The 16420-nt window shown below is 35.5% G+C and overlaps 1 protein-coding gene across 1 annotated transcript in view; it reads left to right on the forward strand.

Annotated features, from left to right (window-relative positions):
* The first annotated feature begins 284 nt into the window (after positions 1–284).
* The window catches only part of LOC129755399 (uncharacterized), a 44936-nt gene continuing 28800 nt past the window's right edge, over positions 285–16420 (forward strand). Inside the window, exon 1 of the mRNA XM_055751853.1 lies at positions 285–875. Within this exon, the coding sequence (XP_055607828.1) occupies positions 849–875 (27 nt within the window). The 5' untranslated portion in view covers positions 285–848. The remainder of the gene's footprint in view (positions 876–16420) is intronic.

A 16420-nucleotide genomic window follows, 5' to 3' on the forward strand; every position in this document is an offset into this window, starting at 1 on the left:
CCCTGAGGAAATGATTAGTAGAACCTATGAACTATGAATTCAATAAGGGTTCGAAACCTTGGCAAATGCTTTGAGGATGTATGTTAAATTGAGACTCAGACAGAGCACGTGACTGATATAGTGACAGAAAAATACTATTGTAACATTGAGATCTGGGGACCAAAAAAAAAGGTCGTCACCTTCAAAACTTAGGTGTCCAGACATTTGCAGAAATTTCCAGACATTTTTTAAAAATCTTCCAGACTTTTCTGAAAAATAGTTGGCAACCCTGGGTAGGATAGAATTAGAATAAAAAGTCACTCCTTCCTCGGGCTCGTTCCAGAGTATGCATGCTTCCATGTGTAGACCCGATCCTCTACGCGCAGGAAACTTGAATCTCAACGGGATGGAACAACAACAACACCTCGCGAAGAAGATGGTCATATAAAAGATCGGGACCTGTCTCGGCCGCTCGGTTATTGTTTATCGGAACGACAAGTCGCGAGGTGGTCGATGGTCGCCAATTCTAATCGAGAGGAACGGATTATTGAAAAAAAAGTTTCTCCCGGGATTTGAACACTCACACGTTAATACCAGTGAAAGACCTTGAACGTCTAAAATTAGGGAACCCGGTTAAGGGAAGCTTCGAGACATTATTCGGGGGAAGTACGCGCTCCCGCTTTTCGATTGAATAAAAAAAGTGCCTGTCTGAACCGGTCCCGTGGGCCAGTGTTAACGATAAGTCGTAAAAAAAACAAATTCGCTGGCGCTCCGCTGGAAAGCCGAAAGTGATTGAATCTTAATTCCAAGTGAATCCCGCTCATTCATTCCCGGATTGGTGCCGGTGCAGAAAAGATTTGCGCGGCGTAATGCAGAGAATTTTAATGATTCTTGCGGTGAGTTTGAATTCGATTCTATTTATTTGTTTTGTTTGCTCTTTACCTAACAGATTAGGGAAGGGAAGCAATTAAATTTGGCATTTTGAAATCGGAAATCAGCTATGTTGTGAAATGTGTGGGGTAATGAATTAATTTTTCTTTAAAAACAATAAATTAAATTTGAAATACTAATTTTCAAGTTGTTTTTGATGCCAATTTTACAATTTTAAACAAATTTCAAATCAAATTTTTGTTCCCATATTAGGGACTAGATACTTAATTCATTGCTAATTTGTTTTCCAAATTTTTTGTTTATTTCCTACATTTTTTTTTGTGATTTTTATCTTACGATATCACCGGTTTGCTTCATTTATTGGTTTAACTTTCGATTGAGATATGTTAAAACGAAGTTCACAAACAAAACTTGTAAAATGTAAAAAAAAAATCCTAAAACTTCTGTCGTGTCAACTTCATCTTCAGTTTTTTTTCGGTTTCCATATTTTTTGGCAAATAACAAATCTTCATTATTGTTGTGTGTTAATCTATGCCTAATTCTGATATCAATTTATAACTCTATGCAAACCATGTGCAATAATTTACCGCTATACTTCGAAAATTTGAATCTCCCACTTCTGATCGAACACAAATCTCCCATAATCGCTGTCACAAATTTGCGACGCAGCTTGACCGCCGCTCATAAATTGCAGCCGAAATAAAACGAAATTCTTCCGAGTGGAACTAATTCTGGAATGACCAAAACTTTTACTTTGAAACAAAAAACCATCCAAACCTACTCAAGTTACGAAACCAACATCCAGCTCGGTGAAAGATCAATACCCTCTGGAGATTTTGGAATTTGCAAATGGAGCACTTCTCTTGTTCTCTAACTCGTTCTTTTCCAGCAATAGCGACCGAAGAAAGGTGACCAACCTGTTGCGGAGCAAACTAAAATACCAAAAACATCATCTTCCTCTTTGAAAGAAAAAATCCATCCTACGACCATTTGATACACTTAAATAATCGGACAAATTAGCATAAACATCCTATATCATCATTTTCGCGTCAGGCTTAAACCTACGACGGGTTTTATTCTTAGCCTTTTAGAAATATTTTTTTTTCTGATTTGGCATTTTCTTTGTGCAGCAAAATGGCTTCAGAATAACTTCCTTTGTACGAGAGAATGAACGCAAATTCTAACCGGGATGAGATGGCAACATTTAATAGGTATTTTAAATGCCATTTTTAGATTCCTTCTTGTAGAATCATACTCAGGGTTCGGATTTCAACAATAACCAATTTTGCAAACCCGATTTACGCATGAGAATGATGCGTGTAGATCAGCAAAATGTGTACAAGTGGTTATACCTTTTGTTCTCACCAGATTAACAAAACGATATTAGAGTTAAGTTATTATTACTCTTTGATTTATTGCAAATAATCAACAATTTAAATTAATTGACTTCGCAAATTCATTATGGTTTTAATCTGACTTTATTAAAGGTAAACAAACATGTACAACGGTTTCAACTATTTAGAAGGGTAGTCCGAAAAAAAAGTTTGTAGCGGAATAAAAAAATCTTTTACCTGCCAGATGGTCTTACATTGGCTGATCGTTCAGTTCAATCATCACGAGTTACGATAAAAAAAAAATCTGTTTGGGGAACATAGTCTGATTTGCAATTCCCTGGGACAACTAATACCGAACAAAATCGATTGCTTGGTCGTTCTAGGCCTGGTTTCGTTTGCAATTTGGGTACTTATTCAGGCAGTAGAGAGTGATAGTGATGCGGAAACTGTGTCATATTTCAAATCTATCACTACAAATTACAAAAAGGAGTACATTTTTCAATTTAATTGGATGTGTTCAATCAAGTAAAAAACTTCAAACTACTTAAATACGTACTTGAGAAATGATGTCACAACTGAATTTTAATAGATTTAACATTCAGTTTCTTGCTTCAGCTGAGATAAATCTAATGGTCTTGCCAAGAAATCTCAAGGTAGCGTTATTGTAGCTAGGTTGGCTAAGGCAATTGCACACACTATTAATTTTTTGGTGTAAATTTATGTCATATTGGATGCACAAAATTGAAGCATCACATTTGACATAAAATTAAAGCATGAAAAGACAGAAACGCTTGAAGACATAAATTCTCAGACATAAATTTAAGACATATGCGAAATAATATTATATCATCGATGATGTAAACTTATGTCAAATTGGATGCACAAAAGAAAAGCATCTTATCTGACATAAATTTGAATCTTTTCAAAAATAATATTGCTTTGTGCAAAATTTTAGCGTTGTGAGCTACACAGCAAAAATTCCCGCATGTAATTTTAAACCCTTTACGATGCAAATAACTGGACCATCGCTAATTATACACATTTAGATATGGCAATTAAAAAAAAACACTGAAGATTGTAAAATTACAATCAATGAGAAATGGCAAACATTAAAAATCACATGACATCTGTTTTTTTAGTACGCTTTGCATCCAATCAAATGTGAAAAAAAAAATTGGAAGAAAGGCTGGGCAATTCGAAAATGAAAACGAAAGTGATTTTGGTCCCCTGCATTAAGCGTATAAACATTTATTTATTACGATTATTTTCTTACATACATACTTTTATTTTCATATAAAAATAATACGTTTAAATATATTTTATTCACGTTACACCATTAATTGTTTAATTTTTTTAAATTTCTAGTTTAAAATTTTTGTTTTCACGGTATGTGTTATTTTAATTTAAATACCTTATAACATCGCACCATTCCATCTGCTGTGGGAAGCATCGATACCTCGTCGACGACCATACTTGACCCATGAGAGGAAATTTTTCGATCATTCCTGGCCTTATTATGGCCTGGTTGAAAGTTTCACCTTAGGAATTACCTCTATTGAAACGACCATCTCCGGGACGATACTTATGTTTCGCGAATGGTTCTCTACGATGATTGGCTTCCCTAGTGGATTAACGTCATATTCGGCCCTGCAGAGCTTCTTCAAAACAAGGAGCTTGTGGTGGAATCCACATTTGTAACGTCGCTGGGTTCATCTTCATCAGAAGACTGTTCCAGACCCACCCCACCGTTGGCCATTGTTCCATAATCCGACGTAGGTATTCACCTATGATGGAAGAAAAGGATTTGCGGATAATGGACAAACCTGGAAAGAAAATTAAAAATATTCAGACTCCAAATGACAATCAAAACAAATTTATGAGATACTTACATATTGCAAATACTTTTTGACCGTCTTTAGCCCAATATCATTAACTTCGGGATTTCCGGATTTGTTTATACTTTCGTGTATTTTTCGCGGAGAAGTTGTTCAACAACTGACGACGACGGAAATTTTTTCGTTTGGCCTGGTGCCGAAGCATAGTGGATCAGAATCTGAAAAAACTTGGAGAATTTAAAGTTCCAACTTATCCCAACTTTTTAAAAGCTTTCAACTATTATGAAGTAGAAGTGGTTGAGCTTGAACCTTAAAATCAAAGTGCATTCAATGTGATAAAAATATTTAAAAACTCTTTTAGTTATCCCAGCTCGATACATCGAATTGTGAATATGTGATATTTTCCAAAATTTCTGCTAATGGTTTTGAAGAGTATTATGAAAAATTCTATCAGAAAATATATTTTTGAAATATTTGAAATTGTATTTTAAAAGGTCCTTAAGTAAAAATAAAAAAATGTATTTATAGTCATTTGATCAGAAATTTCATAACTAATTCTACTTCTTGGAAAAAACGGTGATTCATCCCTATCAATACAAACAGAAGTTCTTATAAAAACAACGTACTATCTAAAAATTCCAAATGATTATACAAATTTCAAGCTAATTAACAACAAAAATATATTTTTTGACATCCGGTCCGGTTACCTTTGGATCACTGTGAGTTGAATTGTTGGCGGCAATCAGGACAGATCCTGATTTATCAGGACACCTGGCATCTCTGGGTGGCAATGGCAAACAGGGCGTGTAAAGCTTCGGGTGTGTTCTTATACCAATGCACGGAATCGTCCATCTTGTGACAGGCAATCGTAATCGTAGGCATGGTAGGCGAACTATTGGCTGTCAAAAAATGCTCCGTCTCCACCCCCCACCAATGAGAAACTTTTGGTACCCCTTGCCTACTTTTCCTCAATATGCATCCACCCGTAGCTGGATGCACTCTGATGGCAAAAGCGGCGTCATTCTGAAACAAAGCGGCCAGAAACTGTACACGGCAAAAATGAAAAACTCAACCGCCACTTTTTTGTACGCATTTCGGACAAAAAGTGCAGGGACTTAATGTTAAGTTTAATGCATTAAACTCAACTTTAAGTTTAGCGTATTTAACTCAACGTAAGTTTAGTGCACTTTACTCACTACAAAGTTTTTCGATATTTTCTCGCCGGTGCGTAGAATAAAAAAAACCGTAGAAAATAGCGATTTATTTCGAATTCAAATAAGTATCAAGCCGGAATTTTTATGTAATATCTTTATTTATGTGTAGTTAATACATTAATTACAAGGTATTAATTTTAAATATTCAAGGTTATTTTTTTATGGTACCGGGTGAAGGTGGCATACGTTTCTGCTGCCGTGAATGTTTCCTTCAGACAGAGCAGCTGATTGACCTGTGCTGCAGAGAGGCGCGCAACTGTAGCCATCCTTCGAAAGCAGAAAGTTATGTCTAGCCTGTTCCAAATCCAAACCTTCAACCAATTGATTTAGTAGATCCCCGAAGATTTCGCTCATACTGTCTAGCTGGGCCCATTGCGGATTCATTGCGCCAAGAATGTACTTCTCGTAGGAGGAATTCCGTTCCAGCGAAGGCTTGTACAGGTCATACAAGATCCAAAATATCATCAGCTTGCACTGATTGGCTTCGATAGCCCGCAACAGGCAGGCAATCTTCGGATCATACTGTAGGTGGCAACCGTTTCCACAGCAGTGGATGTTTCCTTCAGGCAGAGCTGCTGCAGAATCACCTGTGCAACGAAGAGGTCCATCTCCGTGAAAAATCCCGTGTGGTGGCTCAACTGAACCAGCATGTGTCCGCAGCCGTAGAAATTATTGACATACATTCCCGTACTTGTCAAATTCAAACAACTTCAGTTATCGGGCCTGTTCCAACGGATGTAACATCATCAAGTTGAATTCAATCTTGTGGGTTAGTGGATGATGGTGCTCGATAGCCGGTAGGCTGTAGCCAAAAACAAACGTAATCTGCCGGTGATTGTCCTCACTTTTGCTCTGAGAACAACCTGAGCTGACCTGAGCCAGGAGGAGCCCAGTGCTTAACACTGTTCTGTAGATCACGAATTTTCTCGATATCAGATGTGCCTGCAAAAAAAAAAAGATTTCATTCATAAGAAACCGAGTTATTTCAACGGCTCAAATGATTTAATCTACATACCTATAGCCTAGCCAACAGATTGGCTAGCGCTTCCTCCGCCTGGATAGAATTGATATTTTTTGCATACATTACGTACACATCGAACTCGACTTCAACTAGTTCTGTACTTTAGAAGAAAAAAATTGTTAAAATAGTCAAAGTTTATCGATGATAGCGTAAACTCACCTTCAAAACAGTTCCCGATAGAAGGTGGACATTTCAATGTCTTCCAGAGATCCAAGTAACGTCACCGACACGTCGTGAATGTTCATGATATGAGATAAAATTGGAGACAGTTCCTTAAAACAACCAAAAATAGTTCCTAGTTGAAATGAAAGCCAACATAAAATTTATATGATACTAACCTTCGGTTCTCTCACTATCTTGAACGGCTCCTCGCGATAGACCCCATCATGTGCAGGTTCCGCTTGATACTGTTTCATGTATCAGCTACCCACCAAAACATTTCCTGTTTGACCACATTGTGCTGAGCCGCAGCACAATCTTGTACATCCACTTCTCAGCGTCTTCCGCTAGGGCAAACAGAAGGTCGATGACAGGTATCAGGAATGCCAAAAACTGCTCCGCAAACGCTGCGAACGACGGAGACGTCGGCATAATGCCACAGCTCAAGACAAATGTGGTATACTTCCGGTCTTAAGGATTTCGGAAATCTAACAGGAAATTGAGGGACTTGAATTTCAACTATTTCAGCTATTGCACCGTGAACCGTTCGTCAAAACTGGTCCGGTTGTCTCATGGCTCGATTCCATCTTAGGTCCTTAGGTTCATCATATTGAGCTCCTGCTTTTTGATGTTCCGGCGTTTCAGGGGGAATGCACTGTGAGCACTCTGATGGGGATTCCATAGTTCCTGTTATTGTAAATTTAGTTTTAGCAATCTGGTTATTTGTTAAAATCTTGATACTACACTAACCTGATCCGGTTGCCTCCGGCCGGAGGAATAAAAATTAATTCTGGAAGAAGCCGCGCGCTGATTCGCCGGGAGTCGCCGTAATCGAGCTGGATTGCTTGTTCACCTATTCTAAAGATAATGTCCGCACTTCCCCAAGAACCCTTCGGACTAAGTTTTGAAATTCGATGCGAATCACCGACCAAAAAAACAAAATGGCGATTCAAAAAGTACGCACGCTGAAAGTTTAATTGGAAAAACTTTTGAGATGCATAAAAAATAAGGAACGAAAAGTATGCAAACAAAAGAAAATACCAAAAATCTCTCGGTTGCGTAAAAATAACGTACTCGGTAAGTTTACGAAAGTTTGCGTGTAAAAAAAATCTGGCCCATAGTTATGCCATCCCGGCCATCACCCAATGTGGTACATTCAATGGTGATGAGGAACTTGAATATTTCGGTAGTGCTAGAAAAATTCACAAGGGAAGGGGATCCGGATGTTGACGTATGTTGGCCGTGTAAAATTGCACAAGTGTGTGAAAACTCATAGTACTTTGAAACATTATTATTTTTTATTGTCCATGTACTATGGTGTACAAAATAAACTTTCTTATGAAAGCTCTCAGGTATTCGCCACCTGCCTTTTAGAAATATAGACAGGCTGGCCATCCCCGTATTCTGGCCGCTTTGTTTCTGACATGTCACCTTTTTTGGCCGCCGCATAAGAAAGTTCAAATTGATGAAAATAAATAAATATCGGAGAATAATTTCAACCCGCGAAAACAGTCCAAAGAAAGTTCCATCGAATTCCACCCAACTTTGGACCCTATTACCGTTTTCCCTTCCTCGGAGCACAAAAAGTTGGACGAACAAAACAACAAGATTTATCCATTTATCTAATTGTTTGGAATATTGTTATCTGTGAACTATTTTAAGACCGAAAAGCATAACGCTGGTGGTGAAAGAGCCGTCATCTGGATTTTTGAAATTTGGTCCCTCAAGAATTTTCCGTAGACGAGAAGATGCCACCCGACCCGTTAAATCAGAAAGATCGGACGTATTCAGGACATTGTCTGAAGCAAAGTCAGGGGCTATTTTTCGTCCCAGAAGACTCCGCCGGGATAATTTCGTCAGATAGGTAAAAGTATAATATAGTATAAAGTATAATTCATCATTTCCTCGACCACTCAGAAAGGTTTAAAAAATAACTGAAGATTCCTGCACCAAAATCTGGTAAAAAAATATTATGCGGCTAATTTTGTGCTTTTGATTATATACATTAGTTAAAATTTATTTTTAAGGACTGGTAAATACTTTGCAGTAAAAACGATACAGTAATTTTTCGTTATTGTTATGAATATCTAAAAGTGATATATACACTACGCAAATTTCTAGAATCTTGTGTCAAATAGATAATGCAGGCTACTTACGGTTTTCTCTAGCGCTTTTGAACCAATTTACGCTCGCTAGATTCGGTGTTGATATTTCTTGGATCCAACTAGATCCGCCTTGGTGCTGCTGGTTTCAGTCCCGCGGTTGTTGTTGTGGAAATAAGCCGCTGCTGCTAGCGTCAGTCTGCTGCTGTATTTAGCAGCTGCTGGGGCTCGGATTGATCAACTGAAAAAAAATTTAAGCCAAAAAAGCATTATTTTGAAAACAAAAGTTTTTTTTTTCACATTACCTGTTCAGACGGACACATAAAAACTGAAAACCCCATAAATGACACTCGATTTTACCAACCAATAGAGGCTTGTTCTTTTTTTCCGCGGAGCCTTTTCTTCGTAATATTTAACGACGATCTCCATTCATACTCTCTTACAGAACGGACGGGGGAAATTCTAACCCGCGGCAAGCTACTTGAATGACTCAGGAGAAGTCAACGACTGTTTGATTTAATCTCATGATTTCACATTTACGCTATCGTTTTTTTATTTACATGACATAAAAATACATCCCTTACACAATAATCTTAGATCTTTTCAAGCTTAAAGTTCGTTCAAAAGTGTTAATTTTTGTAGTGTGCGTCGTTTAGATGAGAAATGATGTAAAATTAGATCATATCTGGATTAGTTAAAAGAATAATTAGGTGTTGAAGCGTTTCTGGCTCGTTTAATTTTAGAAAATTTTTGGTGTGCAGGCAACACAATATTAGACCTTACAATTTGAATCCACTCTGCAAATGTATTTTATACCACCACAATCTCCAACGGATGAGGGCTGCCATGATCCAGGATTTGTCTGTAAAATAAGATTTTATAACATTCATTCAGACATTTTTCACAAATAACAATACACAAATTTACACAGAAACCGCACATATTAAAAGAACTTTTTTTTTTTTAAATAACTAGGTATATGTTTTTCTAAATAATGAGACTGAATAGTAAGAGATTGGAGAAAAGGCAGAATCACACATGCGTTTTGTTAACATTTGTATTGTTATTCTTGGAAAACCCTGGCGAAGAATATGGAAACAAAGCAACGCCACGTTTAAGCGTGGAATGCTGGTTCAACTCATCTATCTCAATTTTCACGAGTGTTAAAAGTTGTTGCGAAAAAGTTTTTTTTTCTCGGAAACTGACGCTTCGCTATTCTAACATTTTGTTGTTGGAATCTTAACTTTAACTTTTCGACTTTTTTCATTCAAACTGTTATATAACAAAAATGACAAAACATCTTTTGTTGAAAATTCTCTGAGAATTATTAAAAATAAAGCAAACATGAGTCATGTTTTAAAATTTATGTGGTAGGAGTCAGAATATAAGCGGGTTAGATTTTGTTCGAAATTTAAACGATTTATGTACAACACATCATTTCTACAGATTTTTTATCAAAACTTGTATTGAGATCCAAACCAAAGACTCATGAACTCTTATTTCAAAGTTTAAATGATCCATGTATCAAAATTCTCTTGTTATTTTGACCTTCAACGGGAATTTTTTGCATCGTTTTTCCATGCATCGCAAAAAATTCTATAGAAATCGAAGTTTTCGGCCCAGGAATTGATTTTTTTTTCCTCAAGTAGTTATTGATTCCCGTTTAGAGAATTTTTGAAAACTGGAGAAGTTCTAGTTTTAGTTTTCAAGGATCTTTCAGTGACCATTCTTTAGGGGAAAGCATTTGGTCGTATGTAAGATATTGCAGTTTGAATGAAATAAGTTCAAAAAGTCTAATTTTCATACAACTGATGTATCTCATGTTTCACACACTTGAGAAAGGTTTAATGTTTAATGTTTGATGTTTAATAATTAAACCAAAATATCATTGGAGTTGAACTTTAGAAATGTGTAAAGTTGGAGATATTCTTGCGTGCACCCAAACGTCTATTAAATTATGCACAGTACTTGTAAAACACCAACCACTTAGCTGAAAAAATCATCAAATGTTTGTTCATTTAAAACCATGCATTATAAGCAATGCAGAATATATTCAAGTAATTTATTATTAAAAATAGATTTTTTGCACTTATCTCTCAGCGCATCAAGTTTCTAGCTTCAACATAAACAAAATTACTTTATTGTGTTGTGATTACTTGGGAATCAATTATGTTCATTCTCAGCAAAAATAGTAAAAATGAACCGGTCTAAATCCAATTCTTGAAAAACGATTGCCTATTCTTGTCGCAAAATTACGACGAATTATGGGGGCCGAGCGTTTCGATTTTCAGTTTTTCATACTATCAGCTCAAACAAGTAGCTTTTTAATTTTAAAATTCTGGAAAGTAACCAAAAATGAATGACTAGTTCCTATCTTATTTTAAGATTTTTTGCTTATTTTTAAGTTGCAGCTTGTTGGCGTAAAATGCTTGTTCATAATTACCCCGTCTGTTAATAATTACCCCCTTGTCAATGGGGTAATTATGAACACTGTTACGATTCTTGTTATGTGATGACTTTTGATATTGGCTTTATTCCTGGATTGAAACCACATCTAAACAGATTATTGTAGTAAGCTTTGTTGATTTTTAAAATGTACAGTTTAGAAGTGATAGGTTATTTTCAATTTTACATAGCTGTCAGGCATCTTTCCATATAATCACAAATCCAGAAATCTAAAAAAAAATTAAGCATTGTTTTGAGATTATTTTCAGAGTTTGGATGATTATCGTGATAAAAAGTTAATTTTTCAATCAACAAACCAATGCTGAGAAAACACGTTTTCATAATTACCCCGCATCTTGAAAGTATGGGGTAAATATGAACACTTCCTTGTGCGTGGGTGGAATTTTTTTTCAAAATAAAATCATATCACACCACATGAAGTATCAATTACCAAACGTAAAACTTTCAAAAACAACATTTTATCTCCATTCACATTAACGAGGGAGTCAATTTTTAAGACGCGTCTCAAAACGATTTTCGTTTCTTCGAGACATAAATTTTGTTAGTAACTGTAACTACAAAATTTATACAGTTAGGTTTGCCAATTATAACTGTAATTTATGAATAAAATGATAGACTATCACATTTGATGAGTTTTGAGACCCTAATCTGGCCCTAACAGCGCTTACAGCGTTTGTTCGGAATTACCCCACTTAGCCCTACCTTAAGATATAGTTTTAAAAGTGACAAATTTGTGATGGAAAATAAATTCACAAGCTTAAGTTTATCATGTGAAGTAGCCAATTAAAGTGAAAAGTGTTTTTTTGGCTCTAAAACATGCATTCATGAATTAAGACGAATCAAAGGTATACGACGGAGGCGGGCACACTTAAAGTCTGCTTCATTTAATATTGGAACAAATTCTTTTGCTCATTGTGGCGCTCCTAGTGGACGGATTTGGAAACTTTTTTCACCCACGTGTCGGGAAATTCATTACCTTTCACCATGTATTTATGTCATAACACCAAACGATAGCATTTTGTAAACAACCGCCATGGAAGCCGAACGGAGAGATCAAATTGTGCACAGTTTTCTTACGAGTACGAGTACGAGAATTTCTTCGAAACAGCAATGAATAATTTTTTTATTTTTTTTTATGAAAGAATAAAGAAAATGCTACATTTGTATGAAAAACAAATTATGAATTCGTTAATAAATGACTGAACTACACGCAATTGTTTGTGTTCCAATATTAAATGAAGCAGACTTTACATCCGTCGAACTTGGTCAGCACTTGGTCGAACAGCTTTCGAGCACGGATTCTGGCCACATTGTTCTGCTTCAGCGTCCGATTTGGCTATTTGCTGGCTCGGAATGACCTTATTCCTTCCCGGAGACGAATTCGTCGCACTGTACTGTGAGCGGCCTGGAACTTATTGGCCAAATCGCGGTCTGAAAGATTGGGATTCCTCTTGACGGCCTTGATGACTTTCCCACGCAGTTTCCGGTCGACAGTTCCACTCCGACGCTTCGAATGCGGCTTCCGAGCCGTCGTCAATGTTTCCTTGTACTGCTTGATAACACGCCATACGGTATTTCTGGGCATTTTAAGCTGTTTAGCTAGCTTCGATGCCGACAACAATGGATTTTCAAGAAAACTGTGCACAATTTGATCTCTCCGTTCGGCTTCCATGGCGGTTGTTTACAAAATGCTATCGTTTGGTGTTATGACATAAATACATGGTGAAAGGTAATGAATTTCCCGACACGTGGGTGAAAAAAGTTTCCAAATCCGTCCACTAGGAGCGCCACAATGAGCAAAAGAATTTGTTCCAATATTAAATGAAGCAGACTTTACCCTACCTAAAATTTTGTTGATGTGCTTCCAAAGCTTCGAGTTAGAAGTACTATTCAAGATGGAGGAGTAGTAGTTTTGTTTACATTGTTCTTTAAAAAAAATTTAATTCATAATCAAATTATGATATTAGAGCAAAGATATTCAAGAGTATCTATCTGAACTAAAAACTAATACAAAAACCCATTTCAAGTTCAAAATTCTGCTAGAGTTTTTCAAAATTTTCTAACTTGTTCATAGAATAAGATTGTCAGATTTTTTTCAGCACGTATCTGGGCCGGACAAATCCGGGGTGTTTTATATTAAAACATGGCAAAATCCGGGTATTTGATTTCAGGCAATTTTGGTCAAAACCTAGGAATTTTTCATCATAAATCCAGAAAACTTTATAAATCTTTCATGATAGTTTTTTGAAACTTGCTTTAAAAATTTTGGACGCATAAATGAAAAAAAAATTCAACACAATTAGTTTATTTTAAAGTTTGATTTATAAATGAGAATGATCAAAATCCGGGCTTTTCTAATGAAATCTGGATAACCGGGTCGGATCGGACTTTTCCCTAATTTTATATTTAATATCTGGACCAATCCGGTTAAAAGCAGGCAAGTTGACAAGCTTATCATAGAAATTCAGGTCTGGATATTAAATTTTAAATCAAACCGATTATGGAGGTTCTGGTTCCATTTCCCATAACCAAAATTGTATGTCGAAATATTTTCGTATTTCTGATTTTGTATCAAGTTCAGGATTCTTTATTTTCAGTTCGAATAATCATAAGAAATAAAGAATGAAAAGCTGCTTTGAAATCCATGTTCGAATTCGGTTTTTTGCATTTCATATCAAATTTGGATCACGTTTTTCGAAGAAAATGCATTTTCAATATTTTGATAATAATTTTCCGAATATGGAAAAAGAAGAAATTTGTTTTATTTTGAAATTCGAAGTTTTTAAACTTTATTCTTACACAATATTTAAAGCTTCTAAAAGGCGATCCAAAATTGAAAACCAGATTATGATTCATGATTTGAAATTCACATTTTAAATCAGATTCACAAAACAGATTAAAAATAAATACTTCAAATAATGAATTTAAATTAAACCAACATTACAGCATTTAAATTTTAGATTCATGAATAAGGACTTCAAAATTTGGCTCATGAAGTTCTGATCAGAAATTAAGAATCGAAAATCGGTTTTTTTTTCTACATTTCGGAAATCGTACAAAAATTCGGGAACAGACTCATAGTTCAATTTTTGAATTCAGATTTAGAATTCAGATTGAAAATTCTGAACATAATTTTGCATGTGAATGAGTTTTTCAATCAAGAAAAAATTGTTGAAAAATTCAAGAGAACATAAGCTTGAAAATTTGCTTGTCGATTCAATTTCCAGATTTTTAAGTTTTTAATCAGAATAAGTTTGTACACACAATTCAGCTGAAAATCACAAATATAAAGTAGAATTTGAGTTGATTTTCTATATTTTTTATTTCTTTTTTAGAATGGAATTGTTTTATTTATGAACAATATTTCGTGTTTAAGAAACATGTACCTGATCTTCACCTTAAAAAATCTACGCATTTTTTTTCGGGTGTATTGTTTAACATTATTGCAGCTTTTTTAAAGCCAAATTTCAAACTGTTACCATAAATTTAGTTCAAGTTTGCATCAAACAAACTTGATTCGAAAATTTTGGATCTCTTACTGTTTTTTTTTTTGGTAAATTTTATTCATTTTCATGAAAGGTTAGAATCTTGGAATTTGCAAAAGAGTTTAGAAGATTGGGCTTGTTTTATTTGATTAAAGAATAAGTTTTTCTTTTAAGAAATTGAAGGCTACCCTACAAAGAACAACTTGGATCTACCAAGTTTTTGAACAAATTCAAAAATTTTAGCCATCGATGAATGCAAATAGCTATTTTTGTTTCTTGAAGTTTCCGTAAAATAAGCTCACTCTTTAGGCTAAGGACCACTTTTCTAAAAAAACTTTCATACGAAAACTATTAATGAGTACCTAAAAACTAATATTCATTATAGCTTCATTCATAATTTGTTCTTATTTTTTTTTATTCGTGTGTTTTAAGACAAAAAATTAGTCACCAAATCCCCCCCTTCGCCATGAGTTGGTTCTTCCTACGGCCCTGATTCAAATCCAAAAGACTCGAGCAAAGTTTTATATTTCACAGTTTTTTTTTATTCTTCAGGTTCACTGGAATTAATGTGGCCTGTAAATACCGTGTAGTGTACGTCTTAAAATTGCCCATTTATAAAGCGCTCTGAACTGATAGTGTGAAGGCCATCATGATTTATATTGTTTTCAATTTCAAATTTTAAGTTATTGTTTATGTACATTGCAAGACCACCGTGTGGTTGGAGAGGGCAAGAGAAAATTGAATTGAAACAAGGAATATTATAAAGTGAAAATTTGTTCAACAATCCACGTTTCACAAATCATAATAACATCGATTTCAGTCTTTTTATGTTCTTACTTTCTATCCGTCTATAAAATCTCATAATTTATGACCAAACGTAACTAACGATGAGTAAATTCTACATAAAACTTTTAAGAAGTTTTCACCAGTAAACTTTGCCCACTAATGACTAGGGTGTACTTCCTTCAGAATAAACAGTTCTTCAGGTGGCCTTTTCAGCCAGAACTAGACATACTTATACCATCATCGATCGATATGAATACTAGTAGCCGAACGTCCATCAAATTAGTGTCAATTACAAGATCCTATCAGTTCCATCTCATATGCAAACCCATATCAATCATCAAGCAGTGGTGTAGGCGTTTCTAGAAGTGCCTGATCAACGATGCCGATTACCTACCGAGCGAAGTCGATGACAACTTGTTGACATCTGGCAGCGGGCACTCCACACCTCTCTTCAGCAGAACCAACCAGATACGACGACGGTGGACGGCTAGTTTATTATTTTCTGCCCTCAGGTAATTTTGGCCCTGATGTGGGAAGAGTAACGCGGAGAAAAAAATGACGCTAAACGCCGCAATTTCAGAACCTCCCCAGTTTCTTCCGTTGCTATGCGGTGGACATTGACAGTGCTTTTAGCTCTTGAACTTGAGGTGGGATTAAGGAGAACTTAATACTTGACCAACGAAAAAAAATTCAAAAAGACAACAAACGGACTCAATGGTGGTCCGCCGCCCAGCTATTAAGATACAATTAATGGTCGGTTATTATGGACGTCCAATTTGTTCTGATGACACTCGATGACTTAAGTTTGGGATTGCCCACAACGACGACGTGTGCCGATGAGTGTTGTAATTTGTTGCGGGAACAGAGATGTAGGATAAAGATTACGGAATAATTTGTAGGCTATGTCGTTACAGATAATAAATGACGGTATTAAACGATACGATATGCTTAGAATCTTTTTAATACTTTTTTTTTCGTGATTTCATTATTCTTATACCGAAAGTAGTATTATCAGTGTTCATTGAATCGAAAAGTTTCACGAAATTGTATAACGAAATTGTAAAATTAAAAAGATTTCTCCGATAAAATGAATGCCAACGTTGAAAGGAAAATCTCTTGGAAAATTTTCATTCTCTGAACTTTAACAA

Source organism: Uranotaenia lowii, chromosome 3 (assembly GCF_029784155.1).
Source record: "Uranotaenia lowii strain MFRU-FL chromosome 3, ASM2978415v1, whole genome shotgun sequence".
Classification (NCBI taxonomy): Eukaryota; Metazoa; Arthropoda; class Insecta; order Diptera; family Culicidae; genus Uranotaenia; species Uranotaenia lowii.